This window comes from Montipora capricornis, chromosome 8 (genome assembly GCF_036669925.1).
Source record: "Montipora capricornis isolate CH-2021 chromosome 8, ASM3666992v2, whole genome shotgun sequence".
Lineage (NCBI taxonomy): Eukaryota > Metazoa > Cnidaria > Anthozoa > Scleractinia > Acroporidae > Montipora > Montipora capricornis.
Genome location: NC_090890.1, coordinates 35,320,104 through 35,343,898, shown reverse-complemented (window position 1 = coordinate 35,343,898; position 23,795 = coordinate 35,320,104). Strand labels below are relative to the sequence as shown.

The 23,795-nt window shown below is 38.5% G+C and overlaps 2 protein-coding genes across 8 annotated transcripts in view; both read right to left on the bottom strand.

The window, feature by feature from the left end:
- The window catches only part of LOC138014541 (collagen triple helix repeat-containing protein 1-like), a 9,294-nt gene extending 6,850 nt beyond the window's left edge, over positions 1-2,444 (bottom strand). The window contains exon 1 of one of the 2 annotated variants that reach the window (XM_068861652.1): positions 2,372-2,444. The gene's annotated coding sequence lies outside the window, so the exon portion shown is untranslated. Of the gene's footprint in view, positions 1-2,339 lie in introns of both variants that reach the window. The other variant, XM_068861653.1, reaches the window with a different exon arrangement.
- A 6,201-nt stretch (positions 2,445-8,645) lies between these two features.
- LOC138014533 (collagen triple helix repeat-containing protein 1-like) overlaps positions 8,646-23,795 on the bottom strand; it is a 42,140-nt gene continuing 26,990 nt past the window's right edge. For 2 of the 6 annotated variants that reach the window (XM_068861637.1, XM_068861638.1), the window contains exons 3-4: positions 11,420-11,689; positions 8,646-9,168 (exon numbers count right to left, since the gene is read on the bottom strand). In XM_068861637.1, coding sequence (XP_068717738.1) covers positions 8,818-9,168; positions 11,420-11,689 — 621 coding nt within the window. In that variant the 3' untranslated portion in view covers positions 8,646-8,817. Of the gene's footprint in view, positions 9,169-11,419; positions 11,690-13,227; positions 13,365-14,019; positions 14,093-14,206; positions 14,354-16,499; positions 16,560-16,654; positions 16,706-16,790; positions 16,852-16,981; positions 17,034-23,795 lie in introns of those variants that run through there. The other 4 variants (XM_068861634.1, XM_068861635.1, XM_068861633.1 and 1 more) reach the window with 4 other exon arrangements.

The window sequence follows — 23,795 nt, the reverse complement described above, 5'->3', positions numbered from 1 at the left end:
ACTTCGTCTCGGTGAATATTCACCGATAATCACTTCGCCTTCGGCGAATAATTGTTAAATATTCTCAAAATCATTTCATTCATTCACCTCTGATGCAATTGACCAACTCCCACTTGGTTGACAATATTTTCCTGAGTTGGCAGAACAAGTTCAGCCCAATCGCACGGTCATGTCATAGAATAAAATAAAATCCCGTTCAAGGCCTAGAGAATTTCATGCTTGCTTGCAACTGCTTAAGGTCCTTATCTAACTTTAAAATCTTAGAGAGCGGGATCGAGGAGAAAAATTGTCAAACACTAGTTTAAGAATGAAATGCTTGTGTACGTGGGTGAATTAATAATATGCAGCACCAGAGTTTCGGACTTTCAGACTTTTAGGCTCGTGAGAAAAATGTATGGAAGATTAAAGATAGAGAGCCTTTATTTTAGCACAATAAAAGTTTTAAAGCTCTGCAGCTTGTGGGGTCGTGCAAATAAAAAATAAATATCTTAAAAAAAAAAAAATGAATACTGCACGAGCTATATACAATAAAATAAATGTAAAAAAACTCTGGCTAAAACTATTTACATCAAACAGTAAATATTAAATTAATTTAAAGTGCCACTATGATCAAAAATATGGTTATTCTACTCTCTTCATATTTCGAAAGTAAAAGTACTTATTACTTACCACGCCAAGTTTCAAGTCAAATTTTCTACGGGGTCCCATTATTTTAACGTTGAATTTCGTATTCGAGCCGATTTCGCTTCGCGCCATTACCGGATTCAAAAATGACCGGGACAGAACTTTGAGAGTCGGGCCGAGTTGTCATTAAGAGGAAATGACGTCAGGGACTCAACGCATCAAAACAAATGTGGCTGCTCTTGTATGCAGCGCAGAGCGGATGAGAAGTGTGTGCCTTCTGAAAAGTCTTTTTCTCCAGTTTTATCTACAGTGTGCCTGGTTGGCGCTGTCAAGTCCCAAGACTGTGATCAAGGTCACAACGACGAAGCTGAAATTTCGATCCATAATTCGCCTAGAAGCGGCAGTGTCCGATTAAAATGGAAGAACTTCCTCTGCCTTCACCGGCCAGCTATTTTAGTGCTGGGTGAGCATATATTGATCAAATTTATAGCAATTCACCTTTTTTTGAACATATTAAATAATGTGACGTTAAAAAATACCGAAAAGAAATGCATCAATTTTCGTCGTAGTGGCACTTTAAAAAGCGATATGCATGCCCTTTACATATAACCGATAGCTTTCCTTAAATGTAGCTAAAATCTGTACTTCTAAAATTTCAATATACGCAGATTTCCTGAAATGTAACTTCCAAAATTTGCAGTCGACACAGAAGTCTCCCTAAATGTCAACTCTTTAAAAAGGTCACAAGATCGAAGTGTCTTTGCCAGACACTTGTAGCTCTTGTCCGCAAAGTCTTGTATGTTACGTACGATAGCATTCGACAATGTGAAGGGAACAATCTCTCCCTAACACTGAAAGAATACGATGTTTTTCGACAGAAAGTCTTTTTATTATATAGATTAGATAGACAGTAAAAGTTTCCCTAAATGTCAACTCTTTGAAAAGGTCACAAGATCGAAGTGTCTTTGCCAGACACTTGTAGCTCTTGTCCGCAAAGTCTTGTATGTTACGTACGATAGCATTCGACAATGTGAAGGGAACAATCTCTCTCTAACACTGAAAGAATACGTTTTTTTTCGACAGAAAGTCTTTTTATTATATAGATTAGATAGACAGTAAAAGTTTACTTTTATTAAACTTTGGTATTATAATAATCCACATTGATCGATCGCGAGGAGTAAAAGGGAGACCAAAGCTCCTAAAACTCAACTTGAACAATGTGAACTTGAGTTAAGGTGCTGTGCAACAACTATGCACGTGCGGTGCGTGAGTTTGGTCAGGTATAACACGCATGCAGCAGGACACGGACCCCACTGCTTTCTGACGTAATGCAAGGCCTTTGCGGGCCCTTATTCTGACAGCAACGCGCATGCACCGCTATCTTTAGATTAATTTTTTCAAGACGTGTGACTCTCACAAGAGCCTTGCCAGCTAGTCGTAAGCCTTACGTATTAAATCATTATTTTTTCCATTAGGTAAAATGATAAATAACAGTTTCGTTAATTATCCGGGCCCATACTGAAGAACTATCCACTTGATGATTTCTCTAATCAAATTTGGCTTCGCTTACGTTGCACAAACACTATCGATTCCCTGCTTCTAGTGAAGCACTGAAACGACAAGCAAAGCTGTTCCGAGAAAAAGACGATGTTTTAACTGAGGTGGGTTAGAGCTGCTTAGGAACACTAAAAAATAAGAGATACAAAACGTCATACCTAGAAATACCAGTGAGTGTTAATTTGCGTACCTTCTTAATGTAACAAGTCACTGTGGAAGACCCGGCACTGGTGAACAACTCAGAAGAGTGAGTTGGGTTCAGCCTTTCCTAACCGATTAAAATAGATCAGTATGAAGTCTCAATGGACTTCGGCCAAGAAAATTCGGAGCACGAGAATGACTTCGAGTACAAGTTATCCGTACTGAGCATGTGCATAAGGTTTGGAGGCCGACATTTTTTGGAAGTGCGCATGCTCAGAGCGGAAAACTTGTACTCGTAGTCATCCTCGTCCGGCCTATCTAAAGGTCCTTATTGTTTGAGTATTTGACGAGTTCGTGCCCTTGAGAGCAAAGTCCCGATGTTGACAAACAACTCATAAAAGTCAGGTAGGTTCAGTGAGTCTCAAAGCATAAGAATAGATCAGTATGAAGGAACAAGTATGGACTTCGGACGAGAAATGGTTCATAACAAGCTCACGTACTTGACACCGAAGTAGACGTTACGGTACTACGAAAAAGAAAGGGAAATACCAAACTTCACCCCTTCCGTGCTCTGTAGGCACGTATTTTATAACGACGATATAGTGTAAAACGAATTTCTGTGTTTCGTGTTGGGATGGAGTTAAAAAAAAAAACGTTTTTGCCAATTAAAAGTAGATAGTGGGCGATATGTGGCATTTCAAAGTCCACGTTCCATGGAAAAATAGACGCTGTAAATCCCGGAAAAGCTGTAAAAAGACGAAATAAAAGTTCCCGGCAATGGATAATTTTATATTCTAAATTATACTGAGAATGAGAAATAACGAAAGGTGATCGTATCTCAAAAATCAGAATACGTGACCGAGTTAGTTTTTGAGATACCTATTTCCGGTCTACGCTCACATTTTTCCATTCTCGTTCCCAGATCCCATCGTTTCTCTTAGCCGGCGGAGCCTTCGCACGAGAAAGAAAAACGAATGGGATCTGGGAACGAGAATGGCATTTATCTTGCAGGCAATTTTTGGATCCATTCCCCGCGCGGTCAGAGAACTCTGTCTAGCCTCCTAAAAACTGCCTGCAGTTTGTCCACGACGGAACGAGGACGAAGAATGCGTTCAATACCGGCTTGACGTCACAAACTGGTTTCATCGCAATTTTCAAGAGAATAAGCTCACAATTAAATAAGGTACCGACGGTCGTCCTGGTGAGTGTTGTCCTGAGAAGGACTGTTTGGTCAATGTCAGCCTAAAAAGTCCTTTTCAGGATCGGACTACACTTACCTGGACGATCGCAGCACTTCACTTAATTATGATATGACCCCTTACGAAAGAATACTTTGTAATGTCAACCCAGTATCAAATCCTTTCCAGAAGTTCAACAGATTCGCTTTCCGACTTCAGAGGTTCTATAAAAAGCGATTTTCATGGAAAAAGTTTATAAACCAATGATGTTTTAGACAGTTCTTCTGAATTACAGTCGCCAAAAGTTTCGCGTTATCGATATCGGTTCCCTCCGCCACAGTCTGAATTCCGGATTTTCAATTCCTCTTCATCATTAAAAAAAATTGCGTGAAGCTATGATCCTCGCAGTTATGAACGCAAACATTTGCAATTGCGTATAGAAGCCTGAAAAATTCAGGACTTCAATAGGGTTTGAACCCGTGACCTCGCGATAGCGGTGCGATGCTCTAAGCAACTGAACTATGAAGCCACTGACGTTGGTAGTTGGTCATTTGTGGGTTCCAATGTTCCCGTGAGGGAACAGTTCATATATGATTCATTTCATATATCATTTCATCGTTGGTTCATTCATTTAATTGTTGATTCATTCCTCACGGGAACACCATTGTGTTCATTAAATTTATTTTTTACTTCATTCTAGGTGTATGGCAACTAATAGTAACTGCAAAAAAACGTGCAGAAGAAATTGAAGAGAAGGTACACCTGAATATTATGCCTGTTTTGTATGTAAAAAAATTTAATGGACCTGTTTTTGTTTATTTTTGCTGCCATTTCTTGCACACAGTCACATGTCCCATAAAACGTGAACAAAGGTAAAAGATTTCACTGTACAAAGTTTAAAGAATTGTTACATTTGTATGTTTAGTAAGAACTTTCTTTCTTTCCAACTTAATTAATAGGCAATACACACTAAAGAAATAAATGGTAGTAGCTGGATAAATATATGGATGAAATTTGAATGGGATTCCCAAAGGGGAAAGGTGCGAATGGGGACACACAGGCCCATGTGAGCCACACACAAAAGGGAATGAAAATTTTAAATATACATCATTTACAAATTTAATGTATAATTACTTATCATGCAAATCATTATGTAGAAAATTAATGTAATGTACAATAATTACTTATCATGAAAATTTTACAGTTGTAAATTTTGTACAGTTTGTAAATATCTTTAAAGTCACAATTATTACGGTTTCCCTTAAATTTAAGTGAGAAATTTATCAAATCGAAAAATGCATTGCAGAGTTGTGGTAAGCAGGCGTTTTTATTTGTAAATATTATTACACTAACAAAACATTTTTTATGTAATTAAGTATAATTTATAATAGCTGGCACTAGCTGATATTTATTGCAATAAAAGCAAGAGTCTTATTTGCAGTATATTGCATTTAATAATGTCATTGTATCTTGATAATCTGGCCCAGAGTTGAATCATCGCATCTAAAAGAGAATGGAGAATGTGTTCGATACCGGCTTGACTTCACAACCTACTTTCATCGCAATTCTCAATGAGCGATCCCTTTGAAATAATTGTTTCACAATTAAGTGAAGTACGATCATCCGAGTGATTATCGTCCTGAGAGGGACTGTTTTAGTCATTGTCACCCTACAGTAAGGACTACACTCACCCGAACGATCGTACTTCACTTAATTATGATATAACTCCTGTATTTAAACCCATTACGAAAAAATAGTTTGTAACGATCAACCCAGTATCAAACCGGCCCTTTCCCGAAGTTCAACAGCTGCTTTTTCCCACATCTAAGGCTCTATAAAAATCGACTTCCTGGGAAAGAGTATTTAAAACAAATATGTTTTGGACAGTTCTTTAGAATTACAGTCGCCAAAAGTTTCTCGTCATTGGTATCATACAGTTTTCTGCGCCACGGAATTTCAATTCCCGTTCATCATTAAAGAAAGTGCCTTGAAACATTTCTGGACTAGAAGGAGGGAAAAAGCAAACTTTGGGTGTGTTATATATTAGCGGGCAACTTAGAAACAACTCAATTTTTATTAATAACTGACTAACGGCCGCCATTAGTTTAAAGGGAAACTCCACTGAAGCACAAAGATAAACTTAACACCACACAACGTAATTATTCAGTTACAATCAAAATTGTTTGAACTTTTTTCAGTGAAAGCGTTTGTATCCGAAATAAATAAATAAATAGATAAATTTCCACTCTACGCCAATCGATCACTGAACATTTTGTGTGCAACTCCTCTCTGTTTGACAACTCGTGAACCCCTTCATGTTCAATGACAGAAAATCATGATCATAGAAGCAGCGCTTACTGGTAATATTTTCCTGTATCAGGCACGACCGCTAAACCTCAATTTTGAGCCGTTGGTTTTTTCCTTGAGGATCCCTAAGATTTTCCGCTGTCCTCAAATGAGCTCTCCGGCCCATCAAAGATCATTCAGTGCTCACAAAATGTCAGAAGTGAGACAACACAAATTCAAAGAGAACTTGTTTTGGCAAAAGTACAGATGGGGGCGATATGTAGCCAATTTTAAAGTCCAAGCTCCATGGAAAAATAGACGCTCTAAATCCTGATTATAGAGTCCGATAACATTTAATTTGATCAATTATTTATCATTGCATATTTTACTATCACTTTTACTCTATCTTCTTCCCAATCATGTTTATTGCTTTAGAACTCTTCCCCCCCAAAAAATGTTGTCATCATGGAGGATCGAAACGGTTTCTGCAATTATTAGCAGTGGGTGCACAACGTTAAAAGATTAAATCCTATCAGAAAGGCAACGTCACAGTTTAATATCTGTACATTAAACTATTGTAGGGTAATGAACGGTGTCTTCAAGGCCTTGGTTGTTGCCATGGCAACTGTATGGCACTGCATTAAGATCCTTTAAAACTCACTTTTCAATAAATATCTCTAAAACCAATTCGATTACAGCCCAATTTTTTTTTTTTCAAATTCATTAGCGTAATAAGTAATATATGGAAAAAAATATCGGGTACAACTTAAGTTACTCATTGAAAAGATGTAACAAAAATATTAAGATAAGAGTTCCATCAGATAATTTTCTTTGAAATTTCTTTTGAGAATGCGAAATGACGAATCTTGATTGTATATCAAAAATCAGGGAACGTCACCTACTTTCCGGTTTTCACGATTTTAGCTAAAAGGAAAGGAAAGGAACTATATTTCACTGCCTAGTCGTTCTAGCGCTGGACCACTAATTGAAGACACTGTAAATTGAAATTGACAATAAACGCAAATCAAGTCAAATGTTGGTTTTTGAGGCAAGGGGAAAACCGGATTATCCGGAGACAAACCTCTCGGTGCAGAGTAGTGAACCAACAAACTCAACCCACATATGACGCCGAGGCTAGGAGTCGAACCCGGGTCTCATTGGAGGGAGACAAGTGCTCTCACCACCGCGCCATCCCTGCACTCCACATAGCGAGCCTTTTTTTCGCGCGGGTAATTTGCTTGCGCGTTTCTTGGAATCCATTCCCCGGAAAACGCAGAAAACGCTTTGAAGTGGTTCAGGATCTAGTATATATTTACCGTGCGGGTCATGATAGATAAAAGGGAGAAGTGATCCTCCAACTTATCACGATAATTTAAGCAATTGTCTCTTATAGACGAATGAGACACTATATATTCATTTCATTTGTCTCCTTTAAATACCTGAAAAATCTAGGTGACTTCAACGGGATCCCGTTATTTACCGTTCTTGAGTAGGGCCCTCAGCCTTCGGTCTCGGACCGTACTCGAGACCTCGGCCAAGGTTTTTTTTTCCCTACGGACGGATCTCCATTCCTTTAAATAACGTATATGTCATCCCAGACGTGGCTGATGTTGAAGTTGAGGAGAAGAGCAAGAGGACACTTCGTAACGCTTGCATGGTACAATAGTTGTGCATCAAATTATGTGCATTTCTAGACATATCTTAAAGTTTCTCGTTATTGATATCGGTTTTCCATGCCACAGTCTAAATTCCGGATTTTCAATTCCTCTTCATTATTTAAAAGTGCCTTAAATCATTTCTGGACTGGGAGGAGGGAAAACGCAAACTATGGGTGTGTTAGTGGTCAACTTTGAATCAACTCAATATTTCTGTTTTTAACCGACAGCGCAGAGAAATTCCTGGTACGTTTGTTAACAAAGAACTGAAAAGCTGACAAATTAATAACCGAAACATTCAGCTGATAATGGAATTTTTGGGTTGCCATGTTTATTAACATTTCGTGTTCAGCTGTAGTGTTAAACAAGCTCCGCATTAATCGCTTTGCCAGTCATCTCACTACCTGCCAGTTTTTGTGATTCCTTCAATTTTATACTCGTGCAACAAATATAATGGAGGTCAAAAGAGGTAAGAAAATATATCCGCCTTATATGGTATCTTTCAATGATAATTTTTCAAGCGATCTACTTTTAGCGTGTGGTCATACTAAGCGGCTATTTTTAGGAAAAAAAACCACCAGGTTTGTCAGTTCTAATGACGTGGTGAAACGTAAAGGCTGGTTTTCACTAGCGACGGAGTCGGAGTTTAAGCTCGATGGAATCAGAGTCAGAAGAATCAGAACGTTTCCATTTTCTTCCGACTCTGCTTATGACTCCGTCGCTTATGATCCAGTGAAACTAGATTGTCGGAGTCGGAAGCAGAAGCGAAAGAACCAACCAATCACAGTGCTTCGAATCGAGCATCGTGATTGTTTTTTTCTTCCGTTTCTGCCTCCGACTCCGACAATGCAGTTTTCACCGGATCGTAAGTAACGGAGTCATAAGCGGAATCGGTATTCTGCTTCCGACTCCCATGGTTTGATTTTCACTACATCGTATCGCTCTGCGCTTCTGATTACGACCCCGACTCCGACTCCGTCACTAGTGAAAATCAGCCTTAAGATTTGGCGGCTTTTCTGTTTTGCATGAAGTGACAAAAATGGCCTTTGTGGTAGGTATCACATTTTTTGACGAATCTCCAAACTTTGACTTTGAGAAGAGTGGGAAAACCTCTCCTGACTACACATTGTGAAAAAATTAAAGTGAAGAAAAACATACACAGAAAGTCGAGAGAACAAGAATCATACTTAGAGAAAACTTTAATTTGTAATCCGGCTTTTTATTCAGCAGAATTTTATTCCAATCAAAAGCAGCCCCAATATACCAAAGTGGCCGTTATCCACGATGATATTAATGTATACTTATTTAACTATACATTTAAATGATTTATGTCCCTTTAAAGAGCTTTTGCCGGACTGAAGCTTTTATGTTGATATCTAAGCTTGAGGTTTAGCAACTTCCTCAACAAAGATCCGGGACACTGCATTCCAACCTGTGTTGGCATCAGCATTTCCATATCCAGGACAATTGCCGACCCAGAATTCCACTCGCACCTTTCCCTTGTGAATGTTGTTGCAGTACCCTTCAATATGGCGGACGCGAAGAGGATTTTGACCCGCCAAAGCTAAGTACACAACACCATCAATAGGGAGGGAAGGCGAGCATTCATCACCATTGAAAGTGAAGTACCAGCGTTTACAGCAATACGCGCAGTCTGCAACTCGAAGAGTACCAGTCCAGGCCACATGAAGAGCTGTATCAGAGAAGTTCTTGGTGAACACGCAATCCTGGGTAATAAAAATCGTCCTACATTTAATGTATGAGCAGCCATAAAAGTAGAGATAATTTCAGCTCCCAGAAGTCGGTAATAAATTACTATACTATTATTTCTATTATCATATTATTATGATTATTAGTTGCGCTAATATAGTTATGCAAAGCATTTGGAAAAAAAATGAAATTCCAGAAAAGATAAAAATAAGGGATCACTAAACAAACCCTAAAGTGTAAGTTTTAGCCACAACAAATCCCTCTAAATTTCAAGAAAGGTCGGAATCAAAGATTTTACCTCGAATAGTTTTCCTTTTCTCGCTGTGGCAAATACTCAATTGTTTGATCTATCCAACATTATTTATTCGAATGAAGAAATTTAATTCTCCTAAGCAGATTAACAAATCTGTTTCCTTCACGAGAAACGTCCTCTTCCAGGAAATGACGTGCACATGTGTTTTGCACATTAAAACTGAACTTTCTTGAGCGAGTGTTTACCAACGATATAGACTTGTCTTCCCTGCTATCAAAAAAACAATCTGATTCTAATCATAATAAGATCATTATCTTTACCATCGTTCACGTTCCATGCGCATTTCATCCAGTTCTTAATGACGTTAGCATGACGTCAATACTTTTAGGGCCTAATGCCACTCTTAAGAGTTTATTACCTTTGGAACAAAATGTTATTAGATTTAGGACTTCATTACAAAGAAAGAGAGTAGTGCTTGAATGCGAAGGCCAAACACTAGATGCTAAATATATTGAGCAAGAGCCGATACTGTACCAACGTAGATTTAATTTTAGTGGTGCACTTTATTTCGGCTGGCTAAACCAGCCTTCTTCAGGTACAATGAGATTTTACATTGGATTGCTTTTATGTACATATAATTATATAGTAAATGGATGTTGATGTAATACTGGAAGAATGTGATAAAGTATGGTAGTTACAACAAATTTGTATTCAAATACTAAGAGTAACGGAAAAATAACGAAAGTGACTGTAAATAATAATTAAAACTGAAATTTAATACGTTTCTTCTTGGATATTAAGACCGTTGGGATCAATTATCCTGCCTTTTGAAATTAAGAAAAGCTTCCTTGGCCTTACGGATCGATTCTCTGTTGGAAAATATTTTTTCGATAAGAATTAATTGCATGTCCTTAGAAATGTTGTGGGGAAAGGAGAGTAAATGTTCTGCGACTGTAGTAGTTTTGGATTTGGTATTAGCTTTATCTAAAGTGCGGCGGGCGGTGTTCATTAAAACGGTCTAAATCTACTTCTTTCCTCTGACCACTGCAAAACTGCTTTCCTACATCTACCAGTTGTGGCTTTCAGACGCTCCCCTAACCTTCGAGACGTCCTAGTAACAGGTAAACTGTCCCCTAATGTAACTCGTTCTAATTCCGCACTTCCTCCCGGTTCTTTTCGCTGTGGCAAAAACTGCGCTACCTGTCTTCACATTTTCCATGGACTAACCAACTACACATTCTTCTCTACTGGCGAAACACGCTCTATTAATTCACACATAACTTGCGAAACTAAAAACCTTATCTACAGGATTCAATGTAACATATGACATTTACAGTACATAGGAGAAACTAAACGAAGTTTAAAAGACCGTTTCAATGAACACCGCCGCACTTAAGATAACGCTAACACCAAATCCAAACCTACTACAGTCGCAGAACATTTCCTCAATCTCCTATCCCTACAACATTTCTAAGGACATGCATTTAATTCCTGTGGAAAAAAATATTTTCCAACTCGATCCGTAAGGCCAGGCAAGCTTTTTAATCTCAAAAGGCAAGGCAATTGATCCCAACGGACGGGTCTTAATATCCACGAAGAAACGTATTAGATTCAGTTTATTATTTACAGTCACTTCCGTTATTTTTCCGTTACTCTTAGTATTTCAATTCAAATTTGTTGTAACTACCATATTTTATCACATTCTTCCAGTATAACATCAACATCCATTTACCATATATATGTACATAGAAGCAATCCAATGTAAAATCTCGTCGTACCTGAACAAGGCTGGTTTGGCCAGCCGAAATACAGTACACCACTTATATCAAATCTACGTTGTATCGGCTGTTCCTCAAAATATTTAGCTTCTCAACTTGCAATTTTGCCGATCAGCTCAAGCGACTGATCCAATGCACACCGACAGGAAGATTGTCCACGGTTGCTTTCTTCAAAACTCTCAAACACTAAAGCCTGCTTACAGACTAATGGTTAGTGTATTCCGTTGCTCAGCTCACCTTAATCAGGCCATTATCTCTTTCATCGCTAATTTTCCAGGCGCACTCCTTCCAGTTCTTGAAGGGCATCACACCTGAAGCTCCACTTGCCTCAGTCTCTCCTCGCTCTCCTTTTTGACCGGGAGGACCTTGGACACCAGCCGCTCCACTTTGTCCCTGATCCCCTTTTAAACCGTCACGGCCGTCCCGCCCATCGCGGCCTGGGAATCCTGGGGATCCAGGCTTGCCATGCATGCCGGGAATACCACAACGGCAAATTGACGAGACTTGCTGGATCGGAGAGCAAACAAAACTTACTGATATCTTTATTTATCTGTTGATTGATTACTCTTAAAATTGTAAGCACATTAGCATGCTGTTACAGCTGAAGCAACCTTTCCATTTAAGAATAAAATACAAACAGCGGTGACAAACATTTGTAAAAAAATGCAGTTTATATTAACTTGATGTGTGTGTACTGAATGAAAGAAACATTGTATACCCAAGAGCTAAAGCCCACCATAAATTCAAACGTTAGCAGTTAGGAGTTTTTTTTTTCTGTTAGCTTTATTGGGTACTTCTCTTATAATATATAATATAAACACGAAACGACGAAAAGCAAATAAATAAGAAAGAAAGAAAGAAAAAAAGAAACAAAGAAGCAAAACCCAAAAGGGAGAGGTGCAATGGGACTAACGTCTAATGCGAGGCACCACCCCTAGAATAAGACCTAGATTAAAATGAAATAAATACCCAAACATTCGTTTGAAAAAAATCAAGAGTGGCATGGGAACGTAGGGACTCGCGTGCACGTGCAGGGGTAATTGATTTCATTGAATTTGTAGACAAAACGTTAAAACGGCAGTAGGCGAGGGAAAACTGGTTAGGAGTGCTAGCTTACCAACATTGTTCCATAGTTTAAAGGAAACCTCCATTAAAACAGGAAAATAAATTTAAACCACAGAACATAATGTTTACAATTAAATTTTTTCAAACTTTTTCCAATGAAAGGGTTTGTATCTTGAATAATTGTGACATGCGTGGTTGCCCTATTGTTCTGACACAACGAGCGTTTGTTCTGAAACAATAGGGCAACCACGACACGTCACAATTATTCGAGATGACTGCACCCGGGAAATTTGAAAGCCAAAGCAAGCGTTTTTGAAATTAATTTTTTTCGTGTACAAAAGCCTTCGTTGGAAAAAGTTTGAACAATTTGAATTGTAAACATTATGTTCTGTGGTTTAAAGTTGTTTTCTTGTTTTAGTGGAGATTCCCTTTTAAATTAACTATTCTTTTAAAGTACGGCCCGTGAAGTAGATGTTTTGCAAAGAGGAGTGCGTAGATTAAAGGACTTTTAGTACTTTGTCTTGTACGACCGTAAGAAACAAAAGATACGTAGTTCAGGACATCTAAATATTAAGTACTACAGTAAAGGCATTTATAGAAAAAAGACCAAGTCTTTGAGTAAAGACCAAGTCTTTGAGTTCATGATCTAGAGAAAGTGGAAGTAAGTCTAGCATTGCTGCGTGACGTCGCCAAAAAATGTCTTGTAGTGCACTGGGAAAGCCTCAGGATTTTAACACGATGAGAACGAAGGCGAGAAGGAACGCACGATATACTGAACTCAGTTGATGTTATCCGAACTATTCCTTTTTTATTGGCTAGTTGTGAGAGAATGTCCGCGCCCCATACTCCAGCTGAGAAACTTAAATTGGCATTTAATTCAGCTATGACAAGCCTTGAGATAAAATGACATTATGATCATGTTATAATGTTTGTTTTTATTTCATTCAAAATGGAGTTAGTTGGTATAATTATTCGCTTACGTTGTCATTGCAATACGGGCCACCAGTATTGTTATCCCCCGCTGCAAAACTCTTATACGAAAGTGACATGAAAAGTAGCGTCAGCAAGATCCAAGACATTTTGATGAGGATAGAAGTTATTTCTTCTCTCTGATATTCTGTGGGAAAAGAGAAAATTGAAGTAAGATCCAAACAGATTTTTTGCATTACCTGCATCTGCAATGGTTGCAATAATTTCAATTTTCCCATGATTTTTCCTTTTTAGAGTATAGCGATATACGCTAGATGTTACGGTAAAAAAAAAAAAAAAAAAAAAAAAGTAAATGCTTTGTTTATTGTGGAAGTGCGCTTGGCCATCAAGCTGCTCACGGGCACACCATTTTTAATAACCTGAAAGAAACAATTCAAACTAAAAAGAAACATGAATTAAGAAACCTCAAACTGGCAGGAGGCATTAGGTATCCACCCCACCAAAACTCAAACTTGTTCTTAAGCCCAAACCTTAAGTAGACTTTCATGTATCTGACCAAAGTGGTAGAAGAGAAAAGAACCATTGTTATTCTGATTTGGCGTTGTTGATTAAATATTGTTATGTTCTCTTTGTTCTTTTGTTTATTCAATTTGGCAATTCAAACATCCAATTCGGCAATTCAGACATTGAATTGGTCATTGTTTGTCTGAATTTAACAATGCAAGAGATAATGCTTGAATTGAAGGATTGGACTTAAGAACAACAAGTTTATGAGGCAATCAATAGACTATTTACAAGGCGTGGTAAAGTTGAACCTGGAACAACCGGAAACAAATCCATACCAGAGGTTAGAACGGGATTTGAATCTGTGTCAGCCGCATGCAAATCCGACGCCCTAACCACTGGACCACGCAATCTCTGCTAAATGGAATGACATATATACAGAAAATTTTTTTTCCAACTTTCATTTCATGTCCATTCCGTAATTCAATAACACGCAAGTATTCTTGAAATCATTTCAGCATTCACCTGATATGTAACTTGAACTTGCAACTGACCAGATCCTAGCTGGTTGAGGATATTTCAGTTGGCAGAGAAAGTCCAGCACAAAATTACGGTAATGGGATCGAATCCGCATTCAGGGCCTGGATGCATTTTTTCAAACTTGCTTGCAACTGCTTCTGGTTCTGATCTAACATTAACAAGACGCCTATAAGGACGTATCCGTGGGATGCGCAAAAACAATTAACACAAATTGTCCAGTTCCAGTGAATTTCAGTTATAGGTAAGCTTCGGAAAATGACGAGAGATTACCAGAAAGATAAATCTGTAATTTAATTTGAAGTTGTTTGTTGTAAAAACTCTTATTATTAATGTTACGAAATTTGTGAATGCAAACAGCGAAGCCCTATTGGGGGTTATCAGGATACCGGATATTTAGGTAGCAAATTATAGGGGTACGGGATATTTGGGGGGGGGGGGGGGGGAATTTACGAGATACGGGATATTTTAACAAAAAGGCACACAGGCACGCATTGCGTACGTGTCGTAGTCCAATAACTTGACAGTGTTTTTTTTCCATAACTGTCAACTGAGCTGAGTTTTATTTTCCAGGAGATCATTCAAGTTGTCTTTGCGTAATATGTAGCTCTAATAAAGGGTTTATAGTCTTTCCGAAAGTGCAATTTATTTATCAAAGGGCACGTTGCAATGTGCATTTTACACTTAAGAAGTCATGACCTTCAGTTGCGAGTTCCGGTTGCATCCCGAAAGAGATCGATGAAATAATTCTTAGAATAATATGAATTGTTATATATTTGAACTGAGGAAGGAACAACAAATGAAGGAAGATCATTACAGTTAACTAATGAAAACCTTAAACAGTTGCAAGTAAGCTTGAAAAATCCAGGCCTTCAACGGGATTTGATCCCATGACCGAGCTAATGCGCAGCACTTGCTGCAAGCTGGTCAATTGCATCATCACAGGGTTTGGGTTGCTTCTGCATGCATAGGCTGCATTTTCATCTGAGCGTGTGACCAGCTTTTAAGATTTCTATTAAAATATTGATCATCGTAGCGAAAGAAGTTAAAGCCTGAAAAGTTCACGCTTGAATGGGATTCGAACCCGACCTGTGCGATACTAGAACAGCACTCTACCAGTTAAGCTATCAAGCCATCTGGGAGGTATTCATTATCTGAGTTCATATTGAGCCTGTAGAAGATACACCTATGACAAAAGCTTTAAGTTAATATACCAAAAAAAAACAAAACATTTCTTCTGGCATATACTGTTAAGGACGGTGCCTACCACTGTTATTGCGCATACGTTCTGCGCATCTCGAGATACTCGGGTTTCCTATCGGTGATGCTCACTAATACAGTGACATTTTTGCGCAGTTTAAAGAAAATTGGGGGTAACCATGCATTTTTGAAAGATAATTGAACTTCAATTTGAGAAAAAAACGCCATACATTGCTTTGTATTTTAAAGCTTTTTGCAAATATTATTCATTAATTATCGTGGAAAATACGTGGTTACACCAATTTTCCTTTTGGATTTCGATGGCACTTGTTAAGATCTTCATTTCCTGCATAATCATAAATTGTGCCAAAAAAAATATCTTTGAATTAATAGGCGCCGTCCTATCAAAGGCTTTCAAATGTGTGTTTATGTTTTTTAATCTGACAAGTAAGCCATATATATTGAAAGATGTATGGACGAAGAAATTGCGCAATCTCTCGCCAACAATGAAAGAATACGATATTTTTCGAGAGGAAGTCAGCTGACTTCAGGTATAATCATTGATCGAGGAGTAAAAGCTCCTAAAGCACAACTTGTCGTGAAAATGAATGTGAACTGGAGTAGATTTGCTGTCTGAACAACAAAGCACGCGCGGTGCTTGTGTTTGATCAGGTGTTACACGCTAGCAGCGGGACACGGACACCACTTCTGTATGACGTACTCGAAAACCTTTGCAGAGTTCTTAATCTGGCAGCAACACGCATGCACCGTTTATTTTTAGGTTAACTTTCTCAAGTGTCTGACTCTCACAAGAGCCTTGTCGGTTAGTCATAAGTCTTACATGTTAAATCATGACATGATCCTTCGCATTAGGAAAACGATAAATTGCAGTTTCGGTAATTATCCGGGCCCACGAGAATTATCCACGTGATGCTTCCTTTACGTTATTCAAACACTATCGATTCCTTGCTTCTGAAGGAAACGACAAGCAAGGCTGTTTCGAGAAAAAGACGATGTTATAACTGAGGTGAGTTAGAGCTCCTTAGGAACACTCAAAAACATGAGATACAAAACGTCATACCTGAGACTACCCGTGAGTGTACGTTTCCTTAATTTCGTACCTTCTCAATCAAACAAATCACTGTAGAGAAAAAGACGATGTTATAACTGAGGTGAGTTAGAACTCCTTAGGAACACTCAAAAACAAGAGATACAAAACGTCATATCTGAGACTACCTGTGAGTGTACGTTTCCTTAATTTTCGTACCTTCTCAATCAAACAAATCACTGTAGAGAAAAAGACGATGTTATAACTGAGGTGAGTTAGAGCTTCTTAGGAACACTCAAAAACAAGAGATACAAAACGTCATACCTGAGACTACTTGTGAGTGTACGTTTCCTTAATTTTCGTACCTTCTCAATCAAACAAATCACTGTAGAGAAAAAGACGATGTTATAACTGAAGCCGGTGAGTTAGAACTCCTTAGGAACACTCAAAAACAAGAGATACAAAACGTCATATCTGAGACTACCCGTGAGTGTACGTTTCCTTAATTTTCGTACCTTCTCAATCAAACAAATCACTGTAGAAGATCCGACGCTCACGAACAACTCAGAAGAGTGAGTGGGGTTCAGCCTTCCCTAGCATCAAAATAGATCAGTATGACTGAGTCCAATGGACTTTGGACAAGAAACATTCTTTGAGTATTTAACGAGTTCACGCCCCTGAGATCAAAGTCTTAGCGCCTACAAAAAACAATTCATAAAAGTCAGTTGAGTTCAGCGAGTCTCATAGCATAAAAATAGATCAGTATGAAGAAACAAGCTTAAGGATGGACTTCGGACAAGAAACATTCATAACAAGTCAACACTCTTGACAAGGAAGTAAATGTACTACGAAAAACAAAGGGAAATAACCAAACTTCACGCCTACTGTGCTCTGTAGGCACATATGTTTGACAACGATATACCACAGGTGGTGTAAAATGAACGATTGTGTTTCCCGTTGGAATGGATTTACAAAAAAAAAACCTTTTTTTGGCAAATTAAAAGTAGTTAGTGGGCGATATGTGGCATTGTAAAGTCCAAGCTCCATGGAAAAATAAACGCTATAAATCCCGCAAAACCTGTAAGAAGATGAAAGAAAAGTTCGCGGCAATGGATAATTTTCATTTTAAATTTTCTTTGAGAACGAGAAATGACGAAAGTTGATTGTATTTCAAACATCAGAATTCGAGACCGAGTTAACTTTCGAGATACTTGTCCACAAGTTTTATTTGCGCTCACATATTTTCAATTCTTGTTCCCAGATGCTATGGTTTCTCTTAGGCGGCGGGGCCTTCGCGCGAGAAAGAAAACGAATGGATCTGGGAACGAGAATGATCCATTCTCTACCTCTGAATTAACGGTTATAGTTAGTTCCTTATTTGCTCAGAATTTGACATAAACTACTGCAATGATTCAGCCGAGTATTCAGCACCGTTAAAAGTGAACAGCCATAAACTCGCAAAGTATATACCAGCCCAGGCCATATGAAGAGCTGTATCAAAGACTTTCTTGGTGAACACGCAATCCTGTGAAATAAAATCAACTGTATTATAAATGTATGAGCCGCCATAAAAGTAAAGACACTTTAACGTTTCTAAGGAGATAATTTCAACATCCCAGAAGTCGAGACTGGATCATCATCACCGTCGTCGTCAGTATCATTAGAGACCTTTAAATCGGAAGACGAGGACGACTAGGCCTAGGAGTACGAGTTTTCCCTATTGAGCATGCGCATAAATATTAGAAATATTAGAACTTTGGCAGCTTTTAGAACAATGATACGTAAAAAGGATATAACATTAATTCTTGAAAGATGTGGGAGGGAATGCCGCTTATGCTGCTAGCGCTGTTAACTGGACGTGCGCATATTTACTTATTTATCTTAGCGTCCGAGCTCATATACGCATTTAGTTTTACATTTTAATATACAATTAGTTCTATTGTGTAAAAGTGTATTTAGCTTGAATAGTGTTGATTTCTGGTTTTTAATATGTTTTATAGTAGTAATTAGTCTAGTTTGATGATGTAATTTGTTTTAAAGGTGTAGCCAATTAGTGCCTTGTGGCGCTAGAACGATTAGACACGTTAATAAAGGTTATGCATGTATATGTATGTATAAGGTTTAGAGGCCTATTAATTTTCCAAGTGTGCATGCTCATAGTTGTAGTCGTCCTCATTCTCCGACCTAAGGGACCCTAATGTCATTATCATTATCATTAGAAAAGTTTTCAATTGAGTGTCGAAAGTAATTAGCGAATTGCTTTGGTTTTGCATTGCTTCACTCAGTGATTGGTTCAAAGTTCCCGCCCCACTTTTTCAACCAATCAGAAGTGAAACCAAAATCAATCGTGGCTTGTGCGTGCATATTTTCCCACGCTTTGTATCGGTTACGTGTAATTACGTCGAGTTTTGATTGGTTTACTGGATTGCCTCCGTCCTTTTTGATTGGCCAAAGTAATTACTTTGGTTTTGGTTTTACGAAACTCGTTCTATTGATGTCTTTGATTTAATGAAAAAAGACCTCCCAGAAAAGATAAATATAAGGGATACAAAATGAACATTACAATGTAACTTTTAGTGAAAGCGATCCGTTTAAATTTTAAACCAGCTGTAAAATGTTTCTTTTTTTTTTACCTCGAATAGTTTTCCTTTCCTTCTGTGGCAAACAGAACTTGAACTGAAGAAATCAAAGTCTCCTTCAGCTGATTAACACATCCGTTTACTTCTCGAAAAATGTCCTCTTTCTGGAAACGATTTGCATTTTGTTTTGCACATTGAAACTTTCTCGAGCGACTGTTTACCAATGATATGAACTTGTCATCTCTGTCATAAAAAGGCAATCTGTTGCTCACCTTAATCAGGCCATTATCTTTGCCATCATTTACGTTCAAGGCGCACTCCTTCCAGTTCTTAATAGCCATCACACTTGCAGCTGTACTTGGCCCAGTCTCTCCTCTCTCTCTCTTCTTTTTAACCGGGAAGATGCTTGACGCCACGTTCTCCATCCAGGATCCATTACTTCAGGCAACACGTTCTCACCCATGAATTCGCGATTATCCTGAATTGCTAATTTGATTTGAATTCACTATTATCGTAAATTTTGGACTCTGTGTACCAGGACTTTTGGTAGAGGAGAATGTAACTAGGTAATGGGAATAATATATCATATCCGTGGATTGAATTTGAACTCTATCATGTCTATAGGAACCGTTTCTTTTCGCTTTACCACTGAAGATCAAGACACCGCCTTACCAAAAAAAAAACAAAAATATCATAGAATATCGCTGCTGAAGAGTAATTAGGCCTAAGCTAGATTAATAATTTAGGGCTAAGCTTTGATTTTAAAATGTTTAGCTTTGTCGTGATTTTGGAAACCGATCTTTTGTAGTGTTTAATGTTGTTGGCGAGTGATAATACACTATCATCAAAAAGTGTTTAAAATATTGTCGCTGAGAAGTTAGCGGTGTGGTGGTCGAGTGGTTAGGTGACGGGTTAATCGACATGCCCAGGTTTGAGTCCTATGTCCATTTACTTAGGTTGTCTTCATTTTCAAACAATATATGACCGTTTCCCATAAGTCATATCAAGCTTTCAGTCTTCTAAATTCACGATAATAGGGAATTAACAATTCAGGATAATCGCGAATTCAATGGCGAGAACGGGTTGCCCCAGGAGATCCCTGTGTTACCAGGTTGTCCTTGGTCTTCTTGGGCCCTTCAAGGAAATCTCCTCCGTCACGGCCTGGTAATCCACGGCATCCAACCCTTTCATGCATTTTTCTGACTGCACATAGTTTATGTAATTATACTGAGTACCGCTTTGTAGTCACTAGTTTGGAGAAAGGTCTTTGGTACGCCAAGCCACTACGTTTTTCATTAAGAATGTTTTAACTGGTATGACAGAAAAGATGCCTTCTTTTATGGACACACAAAAGACTTTTACACAGGTTTAATTTACTTTTTCTTGACACTATATAGTTATTACCAACCGAAACTTTACAGCTACACGTGTACAAATTTTAAATTACTTTTGCCACTAGTCCGCGTTACTTGTTATGTATTTGGCGGTGCTTTAAGCCCGTCCCTCTTTCTTTTCAATGCTACTTTGTTCATTGGTTGTTATGTCACAGCCTTCTAGCTAATCTGAGTGTAAAAGTAGCCTTTAAGTATTGCAACATATACCAGGCCAAGTCAGAAGAAAGCTTTCTAAAAGTGAACATGCATTTTCTGAATAGGAGCTGGCTCTAACAAAGACGTGTAAAAATAATAACGCTACGCAGTTGCATTTCGCTTGGCAGGTGACATTTGGCATGTGATTGACACATTGTTGACAGGCCAAACTTAGAAGATATAAAAAGAGCTGTATACCTAAAGGAAAGGTAGTTAATTGAACGAGAAGCTATCTGTAAAAGTCGACCCGAGAGCACCAAATAGAAAAGAGAACAAAACGAAATTGTTGAGGTGTCTTTCGTTTTCCAAGATTACCTTTCAACAGTAAATAGTTCTCGAAATATCGCTGACATAGAAATAATGATAGGAAGCTCAAATAAGCAAGGACGACGACTACGAGAACACAGCGAAACAATAATTTTAATGAGCAAAAACAATGGCCCTACTTGCCCTGCAAGTGCTTTTTACATTTTCAGTGGAATATCCCTTTGCGCTTGTCGTCCTGGGGAAGATTGCTCGAAGCTTTGTTAGTGCTAACTGTTGGATAAGAGGTATCAAAACCTATAGGTTTCCATGGTATTTAACGCTGGTTAGCCAACCATGCTGCGACCAACCCGGGCCGGGCAAGCATGACATCGAGGTGGAATTACCATATTTAAGGGTACGAGGTGGAACACCTGTCGATAATTTTAACTTTCAATTTTCTCTCCAAGGCACAAACATCCACACCGTTCATGCCAATGTTACTACTTGAAATAATCCGAAATTATTTCAGACCCGAAAAAAGAAGATCTCACTGACACCAACAACTACAGAGCAATCTGTCTAACATTGCTGGTTACCAAAACCCTGAACAGGAAGATTCTCATTGGCGTTCAACCTGAGATTGAGAAAGTACTAATGCTAAGGAAGATCTTAGAGGGAGCTAGAACCTTCCTGCTGTCATTGTCTTTATTGATTTCAGGAAGGCCTTTGATTCTGTGGACAGAAAGTGCCTCATGAAGATTCTACAGGCCTATGGAGAGTATGGAATTCCTCAGAAGATTGTGGACCTCGTCTCTCTACTCTACACGAACACCAGAGTTCACATCCTCACTGCAGATGGAAAGACAGATTTTTTCGAGATCGTTTGCAGGAGTACTCCAAGGCGATACCTTTGCATTCTACCTTTTCATCATTGTGGTGGATTACTGTAGGCGTCTTGTGATGGGAAAGCACCTTGACTCAGCCTTCCAAAGGTCAGCTCCAAAGTTGCACAGATCTAAAGGAGAATGAGGCTAGATGCACTTGTCCATGACTCCCGAGAATACTACCCACCTTTAACTATTGCAGTAACGGGTAATAGTATTCAATAGGTGGTTTTCACGTTCAGTCATTGCCACCAAATTGGAGGACGAAAACAAAAGATCTCTCATTTTTAGCGCCTTTTGTTCGGCTGCCAGCCTTTGTACATTGTAGCATTGTTGTCTGTGTCTCTAGAGATTGGTTGCAAACCATTTTCAGAATTACCCTAAAAAAATACCCCAAAAATATGAAAAGGCTGCCTTTCTCCAACTGATCGATCACTGAACATTTTGTATGCAACTCCTCTCTCTTTGACAACTCGTGAATGCCTTAATGTTCAATAACAGAAAAATCAATACCATGGAAGCAACGCTTGTCGGTATATATTTTTTCGGATTCACGACTGCTATACCCATCTTTTTTGAGTTGTTGTTTTTTTTTTTTCTTGGTGAGCTCTTTTAATGTTTTCAAACCATCAAAGATCATTCAGTGCCCACAATATGTCAGAAGTGAGATAATACTGACAAATTAATCAAGATAAACGTTTTTGGCAAATGTACGTAGGTGGTGGCGATCGATATGTAGCATTTTAAAGGTAACTTCAGCAAGTTCGTGGAATAGTAGACGCTGTAAATCCCGATGATCTATAGCAACCGATAAAATTAAATTTAATCAATATATACATTGCATATCTTCCTATCACTTCAAATCTATCTCCTTTCCCTAAAACAGTTGTTATCATTTTGGAGTCCGGGTAGAAACGGCTTCTGCAATTAGCACCTAGTTAAGTTTCGAGATACGTACTTGCTCACCAAATGGAGAGAGTGTTATTTCCGGTTTTCGCGATTTTGGGATCAATTCCCCGCGCGGTTAGGAGACTCTTTGCTAAAGTTTGTTCAGTGCGAAGCAAGGAGGGAGACTGGGTTAAACACCGGCTTGACATAACAAGACTAAATACTTTCATCGCAATTTTGCAAAGAGCTATCCCTTTGACTGAAATAAAGTGAAGTGACCCTTAAACGTAATAGTTGTCTCTTATAGATATCGGAAAAAAATCAGGTGGCTTTAATGGGAACCCGTTAATTACCGGTCTCAGTCTTAGGCCTCGGGGAATGACGAAACAACAGGACTACTAATATTGACATTAAGGGAAGGCTTTAGCTCTTGAATGAACAAAGTCTCTTTAATTTTGCAGTGAAAGTCAGTTTTTCCGGACGCTAAAATGTCAAAGTGATCCATTTAATGTCGTGGCCAGTGGTTTTCGCATGATCAGCAATGGCTCATGAATGGTCACTTTTAGCTAGGGCCTTGAAATGTTCTGTTTTTCTGTCGTGGAGTCTTCGTTTTGTTTTGCCAATGTAGAATTCATCGAAGTTCCAGCAGACAATTAGTAGTGAGAAGTTATTGCTGTTTTAGCTATTACTTCTCTCATTATGTCTAGACACGTACTGCTGCAGATCATTTTTCTCAATCTAGGTTCCAGACCCCTATTGTTTACGATATATATATAGTTTTCAAAAATTGTAACGGTCACTTTTGAAAATTTATCACCGCTGTTTGTGTTATTTTCTTAATCAAGCTACGATGGCCTAAGAACAAGAGTTCATATTCCCTTATTACATCCCTGTGCGGGCAAGATGAACCAAATCGCAAGCTGTGATTGGCTACCTGAGCGGGCAAGATGGAGCTATACTACCCGCTCGGGATTTCTCGCTTGGTCCTGCAAGATCAAAGATCACTTTTTTTTTGGTGTTTTATCTCATAAAATAAATCCTTTATCATGACCAAGCTTTTTCGGTCAAGATGGCTGGATAATGGCCTGGTTCTTTTTTGCATTTTTATGGACCTCGACCTCTTCTCGGTCCATAAACACGCAA